At 42.3% G+C, this 12,365-nt stretch overlaps 1 protein-coding gene across 1 annotated transcript in view; it reads left to right on the top strand.

The window, feature by feature from the left end:
• The first annotated feature begins 6,122 nt into the window (after window positions 1-6,122).
• Window positions 6,123-12,365, top strand: part of LOC142371299 (protein shisa-8) — a 111,527-nt gene continuing 105,284 nt past the window's right edge. The window contains exons 1-2 of the mRNA XM_075453942.1: window positions 6,123-8,117; window positions 8,502-9,136. Of these exons, the coding sequence (XP_075310057.1) occupies window positions 8,574-9,136 (563 nt within the window). The 5' untranslated portion in view covers window positions 6,123-8,117; window positions 8,502-8,573. The remainder of the gene's footprint in view (window positions 8,118-8,501; window positions 9,137-12,365) is intronic.

The raw sequence follows: 12,365 nt of genomic DNA, 5'->3' as shown, positions 1-12,365 counted from the left end.
CAAATACCTTTCCAAATACCACCCAGGGAAGGTGTTTCAGACATGTTGCACTGGGAGAAGGTCTCGGGGCCGACCCAGGACCTGGTGGATAGTTTATTACTCTTGAATGGCTTGGAACTGCATCTGTGTCTCTCTGGAAGGGGTGGAGGAGGTGGCTAGGGTTTGGTAAGTCTGAGGATAACAACTCAGACTTCTGCCCCTGTGACCTGGTTCCAGATAAGTGGGACAAATGAACGGATAAATGATTAGATGGATGGATGCATTGATAGATCTGTACTTGTGTTGTAGGACACAGTAATATTGGGCTAACATCAGATCAATGAACTGCCAGTGGAGATTAAACTTTCACCAAATGTAGACATTTTTAAATCCAGGATAAAAACATTTCTTTTGTCATGTGTCTATGCGGGCTGCACAGTGGTGTGGTGGTAAGCACTGTCACCTCACAGCAAGAGAGTTCCAGGTTCAATTCCCAGCTGGGGCCTTTCTGTGTGGAATTTGCATGTTCTCCCTCTGTATGTGTGGGTTCTCTCTGGGTATTCTGGCTTCCTCCTACTATCCAAAAACATGCATGTTAGGAGTGAGTGTGAGCGTGTGTGGTTGTTAGTCTTGTTTGTCTCTGTCCAGGGTGTACTCTGCCTCTCGCCCATTGACCACTAGGGATAGGCTCCAGCCCCCCACGACCTGACTGACAGATTCAGCGGGTATAGAAAATGGATGGATGGATGTGTCTATGTATGATATCTTTGAACTTATCTAGAGGGTTGCTTGTTTTTAAATTATTTTATTTGTTTCTCTTTATATTCTTTTATGTATTTTTAATGCTTCTTACACTCCCCGGTGCAATGCTTTTATTTTATGTGAAGCTCTTTGAGTTGTTTTGTACATGAAATGTGCTATACAAGTCAATTTGATTTAAAGATTACTCTGTGTAAATATGTATCTTCCAAGCTAAAGCTTGCTAAATTGAAGAGGAGACATTGAATGGATTAGTACATCTGTGACAATCATATAATGATGTACATCATAGTGATTTCTAAAATGGTACTTTTCCCTTCTGAAACTGTACTTCTTTCTCTCTTTCCTATGCTGATGTTGGTAAATTCATAATAAATTGAAATAAATCCTTTTGTTTTCTTTTGGTGATGTGTACTGTATGCCATTCCACTGCCGTACATCACGCTCTAACATTCACAGCCATAACATACATATGCATCTCATGTATGCATGCAACTATATGAGCCTCTATACAATCATGGTTTTGGTAACAGTATGTCAGTATTGTACAACCTCTTGATTAAGTTATTTGAACCTGCACCCTATTTTGGGTTTGTTCATCTTTTTATGGCCTTGTCTGACTTGCCCTCATGTAACTCCATACTTTTTCTCCCTGTCTGTGTTCAACCTGAACAAACTGAATGTAAAAAGTGAGGTTAGATATGGAGAAAGGCTCAGGAAACGACGAAGCATAAGTGAAGAGGAGATGTAGTGGCAGTGAGGACAGAAGATGACAGATGAAGTTAGCTTTGAGGAAACATGAATCCCCTTTAAGTCTTTGAATAAGATTTAACGAAAGGCAAATAAGATAGGACACGCTGAGAAAGTGAAGAAGAGGTGAAGAAAGAGAAGAAAAGGAAGGCATGGAATGAGTGAAAGGAAGCATGAGAAGAGATTCAAGGGGTGAAGATGATGAAAACTTTGAGTAAGTGAGTAAGACAGATGACAAGAGAAGAGAGAGAAGAAAAAACATCCCCACTGAGACAATGTATCATAATCTCTGATCTTCATCATAGATAAAAAACCTATGAATAAACTTTGGTAGACGTTTTACAGTTTTTTTGGAAAAAGGGGCTATTAAATCAGGAGGGTTCATTGTGCTGATTTTTTAAAATGTAGCCAGAGATGTTTGTGTTAAATCTCCCAGGATCTGATGCATAAATGACATGCGCTCACGGTTTTAGTCCTGAAACTGCACAGATGTTATCCGCATCTGAGCCCAGGTATTAATGTTGTTTTTAATCAAGGCATGTTTGTGCTATATGTCCAGGTGTGTGTTATATGTCTACGCATATAACATGTCCCTGTTGCATTGCTTTCAAGAGAGGTCACTGTGACCTTTAAACCTTGATCACAGAAATCTACTCACCTCATTCTTTAGTCTAAATTAACATTTGAGCCAAATTTACAAATGTTCCCATAATATTTGAAACTATGCCACCAGCAACTACTTTCTCTAAACTTAAAGACCTGTGTCTTTGTTAAACAGACAAGCATTGTGAAAATATGCTGTAGCTGAGGCCATCAACTTATTAGCAAGCTATTGGGAGACATATAGAGCCCCATGAAATGAAATGCAAAATCCCTTAAAGGGATAGTCCGCCTCTTTTGACATGAACCTGTATGACATCCCATATTAGCAATATCATTTATGAACATTGACTTACCCCCTGCTACGTCCTGTGAGCCGAGTTCCAGCCTCGTTTTGGTGCTGACGAAGGTAGTCCGGCTAGTTGGCTGGGGTTGCAAAAATAAAGCGTTTTGCTTCTCAAAACAATATGCGTTCAAAAGAGTGATACATTTGCATCACAAAATCGTTGTCCAGGAAAAAGTCAGACCTCACATCGCTTGGGGCTATTTTTGCCTCCCTTGATATCAATGCGTCCAATGTAAACTGTGCAGACCGAAGTGCAGACCGAGCACTCCCCTGCTTCCGAGCAGCAAACACCGTGACAGGTGCAGCTATCGCTAGGTGGCTGGACGCATTGATATAAAGGGAGGCAAAAATAGCGCCAAGCGATGTAAGGTCTGACTTATTCCTGGACAACGATTTTGTGATGCAAATGTATTACTCTTTTGAACGCATATTGTTTTGAGAAGCAAGACGCTTTATTTTTGTGTCCCCAGCCAACTAGCCGGACTACCTTCGTCAACTCCAAAACTCACCTGGGACTCCGCTCACAGGACGCAGCGAGGGGTAAGTCAATGTTCATAAATGATGTTGCTAATATGGGATGTCATACAGCTTCATGTCAAAAGAGGCGAACTATCCCTTTAAGGCCCATGTTTATTTAAAAAACTCTGAACGTGTGGAATGTTTTTTTTTTATTTGAATGCTCCTATGCCATTTAATTTAATCCAGTACTTATTTGTATCATTATTTACATTTCAAAACAGGTTTGCAGATCCCAATGAGTTTCTGCACTTTGTTTTGTAATGTTGCGTTTACTCAAACCTAACATTTCCTTCACAACTGCTCAGCATTTTGGTCAATAAAAATGGTATTACGGGATATGAGCAGGCTGGTGGTCAGTTAGCAAACATGTTGGCTCATTGGCCTGTAGGTATTGCTAACAAGAAGATAAGCTAGCTTCTCATTTAGCAGGTAATATTCATCACAAAATGAAATCATTGTTTCCTCTGCCGTTTGAGCTTTCATTATTTAAGTCAACTATATCTTCTCAACCTTCATTGGTAAAAATGCAAATTACCCTATTTTCATTTACATATTTCTGAAAAGGGCTAAAAAAAATACATAAAACTCATTGGTTATCCTCAAAGCATGTGTGTGTTATATTTTGCTCAGCTTGAATATCAGCTCGCCCAAAAAAAGACACCACCGTACAGACACCAGTCAATTCTGTTCAACAAAGAGATGAGCTCTCACTTTATTCTTAGCTTCACAGACATTTGAACAGTCCCTTTTATTTCCCCATATTAAAAACTTAAGGCCTGCTCCTGGGAAAAACCTACTAATCGGTTGTGCAATAAGGAGACAGAGTGCTTGAAAATTGAACTCATTTTAGACTCATGGGCATATATCATACGTTTGCGTATAATCCATATAATATTCCTAATACTGTTTTTGTTTAAGAATGATTGTGTTTTCATTACCTTTCGAATGAGCAGTTGATTTAATGGGATGCTTCTGAATTGTAAAGCTTTAGAAATACTTTGTCCACTAAAACCTTGTGCAAACAACGAGGAGAACTATGAGCTCCTCTAAGCAGCTGTCCAGTACTCTGGATGGTAAAGTAATGCATGTCCAGAAAGTCAAAACAAAACAACTTCCACCCAAAAATCTTACAATCTTACGGAATGGGCATGTGGGAAAATGTACCCATTTCACAGTCTGGGCTGAACGGAGGCTAGAAGGAAAACTTTAGCACACATCTTTGCTCATAAACAAAGAAACAAGAAACATTTTGTGACAAAGTGGAAATAGAACATTCTTTCTGCAATGATCAGAGGAGTGTTTGACTGAAAAAATGATTAGCAGAGATCACCTCTCCAACCGTTTGGCACGGGGGTGTATTGATTATTTGTGCATGTGTATTGATTGACTTTGGGCTTGTGTTGCAGCTAGTGGCTCTGGGAACGTTTCGGGACAAATGGATTGAATTGAACGGCAGCGAAACCTAAAAGCAAGTGTAAAACTGTGTAAAAGTAGCTCAAGATAAAGATGATAGATAATAATGTTGACTTTATTTGTATTTTCTTCTTATAAAGTAGTGTGACCTGCTTTCAATGACAGAAAATGTGCTGAAGACATTGAAAAGCTGGGCAGGACAGAGGAAGAAGTTGAGCTCAGATAAAGCAACTTACCTGCAAAGTCACGGTGGCGCGTGTTCGCTTGAGTGTTTGTGCACATTTTCAGGGGTGCACGTGTGTGTATCCTTGACATAACTTCTGATAGTCCTTGCCAATGTGAATTAAAGTTAAGAGGCTTGGACAGAGCATAAATAGAAAGCGAAGGTGAGCTAGTGACCTGCAGGAATAACAAAAAGAAAAACAACAAAAGATAGCACGGCTCAGAGTCTGAAGGGAAGAAAAAAGAAAATGGTGGTGGTGGTGGGGGGATTAAAGGAATGCTTTGAAAATTAAATGAAAAATTGTGATGAGATTTCCCTGTTTGTTATATAGGAGCCAAAAGCACCACTCGTTTTTTTCTTCTTCTTCAAATTACACTTCAAATTAATAATGATTTGCCTCTCAATCTTTCTCCCTGTTGTAGATCATTGCTATTTTTCCAGGGTCTTCGTCTTTCTGCTGCTTTTTTTCTCCGAATTATATCCTCAACTCTTTTTCTCTGGCTTTGCAAGTCACTCTCCCTTGAGATGGCTTTTCTTCTACCTGTCTGCGCTCCTATCCTATCTACCTTTCTCCCTCCTACTATCCCTCTGTCAACTCCTATTCCACTCGCTGTACCCATGTTTCTTAATCCCCCTCCCTTTTCTGCGATAATTCCTCTCCTTTCTCCCTCCCCTGCTTCCTTTTTTCCGTCAAGCCCCTTCTCTCTCCCTCTCTTTGGCAGAAGCTGTCCTCCTCTCTCCTCCCCTCTTCTCCCTCACCTCCTGCCTGTTTGTCTCACTCCCTCCTCCCCCCACACACACCTTTCCTTCCTTTCTCCGCACATCCATCCCTCGCTCCTTCCTCTCAAATCAGCCCTAATAGACCGCAGTGCCACACATGCTCCAGACATGCGCTCACACAGACAAGGATGTGCAGAGGAATTGGCGCAGTAATTACGCCGAAGCACAAACACTCTCCACACACACACGCACAGAGACGTGCGTCGCACATGGAGACGCAAGCATGCCAGCATATTACAACCTGCTGCTCCTATTTGTCAAAAAATGTGGGCATTTTTGAAGGGGGGAGTCACACAGAAGAGAAAGAAGTCAAATTAATGAGAGAGTAGGAAAACAAAGGGAACGAGGCAACGAGGCAACGGCAGGTGGCCAATGCAAACGGAAAAGGTTAGAAGAGCAAGAAGGTAGATGGAGATGAACAAGTAAAGAATGGAGGCACCAAACATGAACTCATGGCAAAACTCGGGGGGGATAAAAAAAAAATGGTGTCGGTGACATATAATGAGTGAGGGTGGAGAAGAGTGAAAGGGAGAGTCAGCAAGTGAGAGCTGTGCTCATTTGTGCACAAAAGATACGAGCGCGCGCGCGTGTGTAGAAGAGAAAGATGCCAAAAAGGGAGGGGAGGAGTGAGCGGGAGAGGGAGGAGGGACTTGAGAGAGGGAGGAGGGAGAGAAAGGGACCGAATGCGTGAGGTATTGTCAGCCAGTCCTGCCAGAGAACAGCAACAGCAACAGCAGCAGCAGCAGCGCGAGCACCAGCAACGGACGGGACGCAGACGCACTGAGCAGACCTGAAGCAGGCAGGAAATAAGGGAATACCCGCTGATGAGGAGGCAACAACAAAGGGACGGAATAAAAAAAAGAATTTGACTGCTTCTCCAAGCGCTTCACACTTCTGTTTGGAGCATCCCACAAGCAGAGCACCAGTGAAAACACATACATATGATATATATATAAAATTCCTATACATATATATCAAATTATGCCTGTTTTCAAAGAAGCTGCAGACGGACAAGGAGTGAATTGACAGCAAAATGCATCAAAAATTGGAAGATAATATGCAACATTTGCTTAAAAACTGTTGCATATTAATGCTTTGAGATTGTTTTTCTCAATTTTTTTTTTGCTCAGTGAGGGGGGAAAAAAGAAATGATGCAAATGGGAAATCTGTAAAACTGTCAACTGACTAGTTGATCCAACATTATGAACATAGAGCTTCTGCTCCGCGCAGTCCTGTCATTCCAAAGGGGCTTCTTTTGAAAACAGGATTTTTATTTTTTATTTTTTAATCTACCCTCGGTGCCACACTGCCGTTTGGCTGTCGCATCTCCACTTGTCTCTGTCGTCCGCGCGGGCTGGGCTAGTATTATTGCAGCGAGGCTTGTGCAAGTGCATTGCTGAAAGTGCAGAGGGCAGTCCACAGGCTCCCTAACCCCACGCTGATATTTCCTCAGCGACGGCAAAAGTCCCACTGGGTCTGAGAGGAAGGGGTGAGGTAAGTTGTGAAAGAGACAGGGAAAAAAAAAAGGAAAAAATGTCAAAGAAATGATGGAGGGAGACTGAGATTAGCGCGTACAATGACAAATACAAACAGTCATAAACAAACCAGGGAAAGGGGAAACAAAACCATCAGATCCGTTCCATTTTCGGCAAGTAATTCCAGCACATTTCTCTGTTGTACAAGCTTCTCTTCAGTGTTGGATGGAGGAGATCTAAGCCGTTAAGATCACAGATTCAGTGTCACAACAACAGCCCTTCCCTCTCTCTTTCCCTTCTCCTCTTTGCCTGAGAAATCGCAGGGCAGAACTGAGCAGGCTCACAAACAGAGTGTCCAACTGGTGTCCCGGGTCTGTCAGAGACCCTTGGATCCGAAGAGAGGAGGGGTTTCAGTGGCGCGCAAACGGGAGCCAAAGCAACAGGAGCCCCGCGCGCGAGCCGAGCACAAAAAGCAACTGGACTCGTGTGTGTCGCTCAAAAAGCTACAGACTGATACTTAGAGTGTTCTGTCATCAGGGAATTTGGGCTGTTTGCATGTTTGTGAGAGAATGTGTGTGGATATGTGAGAGAAAACAAGCCCCCCGGTGCACGAGGGACGCCTCTGGACTGTAATCACCACAGGATTTCAGCCTGACGACAACCTGGAGTCCAAAGATATTTATCAGCTGCTGTTACCTGTTGGGTCCTTGGCTTATAATAGGAGGGATCTCATTTATAATTACAGAACACTCACAAAGACGCCAGTGGCTGAAAGACTGAAGCTACACTTCTCAGAGAGGGAGTGACGTCGAGCACAGTGGCAGCGAAAAAGATGCCCACTGCAAAAATAAAAAGGCTTCTCTTTAACAGTGACATTGGAAGTAGCAGGAGGATAGATGCAAGTTAAGACCTGAGAGAGGGAACTGGAGGACACAGTGGAGCACAACACACTTTTGGTCTGTGTTTTTTTTCTGGACTTTAGAACTAATTTGACACTATTTGTTGAGTTGATACCCACTCAGGAACACGGGTGTACTTCTGAAGTGAGAAACCTTTCGAGTGGGGAGCCTTTTACTATCTGTAAGTTTTACAGCAATCTGGTTTCTCCTGCTGGATGATTATTTGCATGCCCAGTTGGAGAGCTGGTTGCTGGAAATGCCAGAGGAAAGTTCATTCATAGGTAACACATCCTACTAAATTGGATCCTCTCCAGGACTTGGATTTGTCTACGACCGCCTCTGCTGTCCGCTGATGACTTATGGCTTTGTGAAAGGTGACATTTCCTGAATTCTGGACTTTGCTATAATACACAAACACACTCACACACATACAGTAACCTGCCAGACTTGCGGTGTGTCTGCACATGTGAATTCCTGTCTTCAAGGGACTCATTTATTCCTGTTCGGAGCATGTTGAGATTTGAGACTAATTTCTTTCCCCTCGTTTGATTAAACTTTAACTCTCTGTTAACTGTGTGCATTAACAACCCCCGCAATAGCTACTGAGTGCACTTTATTGTTTCAAGTATAAATTTTAGATACACGTGTTTCAAATTTAAATCTGTTTTCTTCTTTCACTGATATTAAGGCTCAAAGACTCATTCAGTGACCAGATGGATATTTAACCCCTCAACTATTTGTTGTGTTCTTCATTACAGAAGCTTTCGGGCCCTTTTTGAACTGTTATTCATCAGTACTGAGACATTGCAAGAAATTGGAGTAAGTCCAACATGGCTTCCTCTTTGTATCCACTCCTGATGAACTTCTCATTTGCCATTTTCCTGGGTTTGACCCTGAGTGGACTGAACTCTCGGCTATCAGGTCAAGCTTTGGCACAGGCTTCTTCCAACAACCAAACAACAGAACCCTCTGTGTTACCAGAGGCATCGCTGCCGACACCCACACCAGAGACAGACGACCAAACGGATGCATCTGCTGGGAGCCGCTGCTGGGGTTACTACGATGTCATGGGCCAGTGGGACCCTCCCTTCAATTGTAACGCTGGTATTTACATGTTCTGCTGCGGTTCCTGCTTCTACCGCTTTTGCTGCCAGTTCAAAATCCATAGTTTGGACCAGACCTCTTGTTCCAACTATGACACACCCGTGTGGGCTAACACTGGGCGACCAGATGAACCAGTCACAGAAGCCCAAGAGGAACCGGACCGGGATCGGACCCACATGATCGTGTATATTATCTGTGGAGTGGTGGCCATCATGGTCCTGGTGGGGATTTTCACAAAGCTTGGGCTGGAGAAGAGTCAGGGAGGACAAACGGATATGACTAATTCCAGGTAGGAACTGAGAATGAATGGCTGGATGAATGGATAGGTGATATAGGGCTGGTAAAAGAACAACAGCTATTATAGATGAGTTATGATGGTGATCATTTGTGATAATGGTGTCATCAATAATTGTGTTGTGGGTGCATTTCATGAGATCGTTGTCATCTTTTTTTTTATGACAGTCTTGCTAAAAAAAAAGAGTAATAGGTGCATCTAACCACATGTCTCTGACATGGTCGTGTTAAAGTCTAGAGGTGTAAAGGGCAGTAAAAAATATGCATCTCGAAACTAGCAACCTCTAACACGAAATTCCACAGATTGGGGCATTCTGCCATTTTTTGCTTCCTTCTGTGGAGACCATGACTTAGGAACATACGATGCCGACGAGTTGACATGTCCGAGCTTAAGCTCTGTCTTTGTGGAAGCCAGAGTGAGGAAAACATGGTAATCGTACAGTTTTTCAGTCTGTATTGTTAAAGTGGAATGTTTTGTGGTGTAAACCAACATAGCTACAAAGGGAAGGGGCTACTCTGGCTAGCTTGTCAGCCACTAATTTTTCTTTTATCATTTCTTTGGGCTAGGCGAAGCTATGCTAACCATGTGCTGGCTTCCGCTATGTGTCTAATCTTAACAGTGTGGATGCTTTGGTGTGACGACAGCCTCTCTTTTTCCTTTTGTTTTTATTGACATAACATTGGTGGTTTTACAGTAAAAGTTTTAGTTGCCTAAAAATCAGTCAGATTATATCAAATCTGTTTACTTGCTTCTATATCAGCTCGTTAACTGCATCTTATCACATCACATGGCCAGAAGTGACTCTCCTCTACATCCTTGTGGGCTCAGTCAGATGTTATCATCCGTTAAGATCATTTATAAACAGAAAGCAAACCAGGGGGGTATTCCAGAAAGCGGGTGTTGTTACAACTCTGAGTTTGTTAACCCTGAGATGAGGGAAACTCTGAGTTTTTCAGTTCCAGAAAGAGAGGCAACTTAAACTCTGGGTCTGTTACTGCGGTAACTTACTCTGTGAACATTTATTAAATAAACTCTGAGTTTATCCCCATCTCCTCCCTCCTAAGGAGCTGTTACACATGGGGTGTCCGTTTCTCCGAAATCCTGTTGATATTGAAGCGGAATTAATCCCCATAGCCTTGCGTGGAGAGAGAGTTCATATACCACGGATCGATATATTGTCATTGCCACACGAATATTTAATTAAGTGGTATCGTTTTTCGTCTCGCTCCATCAACTGTCTCAACAACATTCTCATTAATATTTCACTTCTCCTTTATTTCCTACAAATACAAATGCAACAGTCAGTATTCGTAGGCCCGTATTGTTCCATTAATCAACATATTTAACCTGTGACCATGCACCCACCTGTAATTTATGTTCCAATACTTCTATTTCCAGATCTGCCTTTCCTGATCTGTCGCTCCAAGTAAACCATTTCCTGCTCTGTTTTTGACATCTTTTTTATTAGATGGATTCTGTACCAGTCCTAACTGTAAACATAAGGTTGACACTAAATTCTACAATTCATGCAACATTAACCTGGTATATTTACTGTGTTAATCAGTGCTGCAGAGGCTCCTGGTAATGGCCAGGTGCACTCTGTTAAAAAGGATAAGAATGTGTATTCACATCACTTCAGTGTACATGTCAAACTCCAACTTCCACACAACGTAAAAAAAAAAAAAATGTGCATACGAGCAGAACTATGGCTACCATCTCTCTTTATATATATATATATATATATACTAGTTTTTTGCGGGCCTCTGCCTTCCTACTGTTGGCTGAGTAGAACTCACCTGTTAAACTGGATACAGCCACAACACGTTGAAATGGCCACTGAATGATGCGTATGTAACTTTGTTTAATATGTTAAATAAGATTACGATCGAAGTGAGTTGCAATCAAGTGCTTATGGGTAAAAGCAGATCATGTCCCATGTTATAAGACAGTGTGGTTAAATGCTACATGAATACTGCATTAACTTACGCATTGAACCCGCTGCAGCTGTGTTGCTTTTCCTTCTAAAGATGTGCTCTTACTCGCCATATGCTTGTACTAATACCTCCAATTCTAGCGAGGTGAAGTATGTTGACCGTTTTTTTGCTTCGGTTGCCATAGTGACTCGTAGTATCGGCGCTCCATTGATGATGGCTTTTTATTGTCGTCATGCACGCGCTTAACTCAGGGTGAACATACTGAGAGTTGATTGAACTAACGCAGATCAGCTGTTCTGGAACCGGATACTCAGAGTTTCCCATCTCAGAGTAAGTCAACTCAGAGTTCAGGGATAGACTAAGAGTTTGTTGATGCTCCTTTCTGGAATACCCCCCAGGCATCCACTTTACCAACCCCCTGACCAAGCAGCGACCAGAAAGAGAAACGAAAGGACAAAACTCCCAAAATACTGGGCAATTCTAGATGAAAGTGTATAGTTCTTATGTTACATGCATTAAAAACAATGAATACATCAATTCCTCCATTACTGAGAGGCGAGATACTTAAAAACTGGAATCCACGACCGAAAGAGAAAGTATAACACATTACAAATTGCTCAGCAGCCTCAGTGCTCCCTTGCGTCACTCTTTGCATTCCCTTTATCTCAGGTATCCAAATGCCTCTTTCTGAGATTGATAACTGAGATGTGAGCAGGGATTTTCAGATAGTCACATCAATGTGCATTGTTTGTTTTTTTTGTTTTGTTTTTTTCAATGGAAGCCCAACACTCATACAGATGGCAAATTGAAGAGTTGCATAGAATGTCATTGTTTTAAAATGTCACAGACTGGTAATGAATAAAGCAACTGAATTCCACTGGGATGATAAAGGGTGTGAAGTCTGTCTGAAGCCATGCAGGAGCGATGAGCATACTGCTTGAGAGGAAGAGGCAGAGGAAGCAAGACGAGATAAATAGAGACGGAGAGCACCAAATGGAGTTCTGGCAGCAAGTTGGAGATTCCAAAGGACAGATGTGGAGTGATATTGCAGGAGGAGTTTGGGGGAAAATGACAGTACAGCGCGACTGTGTTTTATGTGTATTAGTGTAGCAGTTTCACATTGATGGCTGATTGATTGCTGTGACACAGCTATGACTGTGACAATGAGTGGCCTTCAGAGAACAATGAGAAGAGTGAGGGTGGTTTTTTTGGAGGGGTGGAATATTGAGCGGATCCGACTGGAAAGCAGCCAACGGCTAGTACAAAGAGCAGGGGGGTGTGTTGGTCTG

This window comes from Odontesthes bonariensis, chromosome 21 (assembly GCF_027942865.1).
Source record: "Odontesthes bonariensis isolate fOdoBon6 chromosome 21, fOdoBon6.hap1, whole genome shotgun sequence".
NCBI lineage: Eukaryota > Metazoa > Chordata > Actinopteri > Atheriniformes > Atherinopsidae > Odontesthes > Odontesthes bonariensis.
The sequence above is the reverse complement of the archived record's forward strand: the minus strand, read 5'-3'. Positions and strand labels throughout refer to the sequence as shown.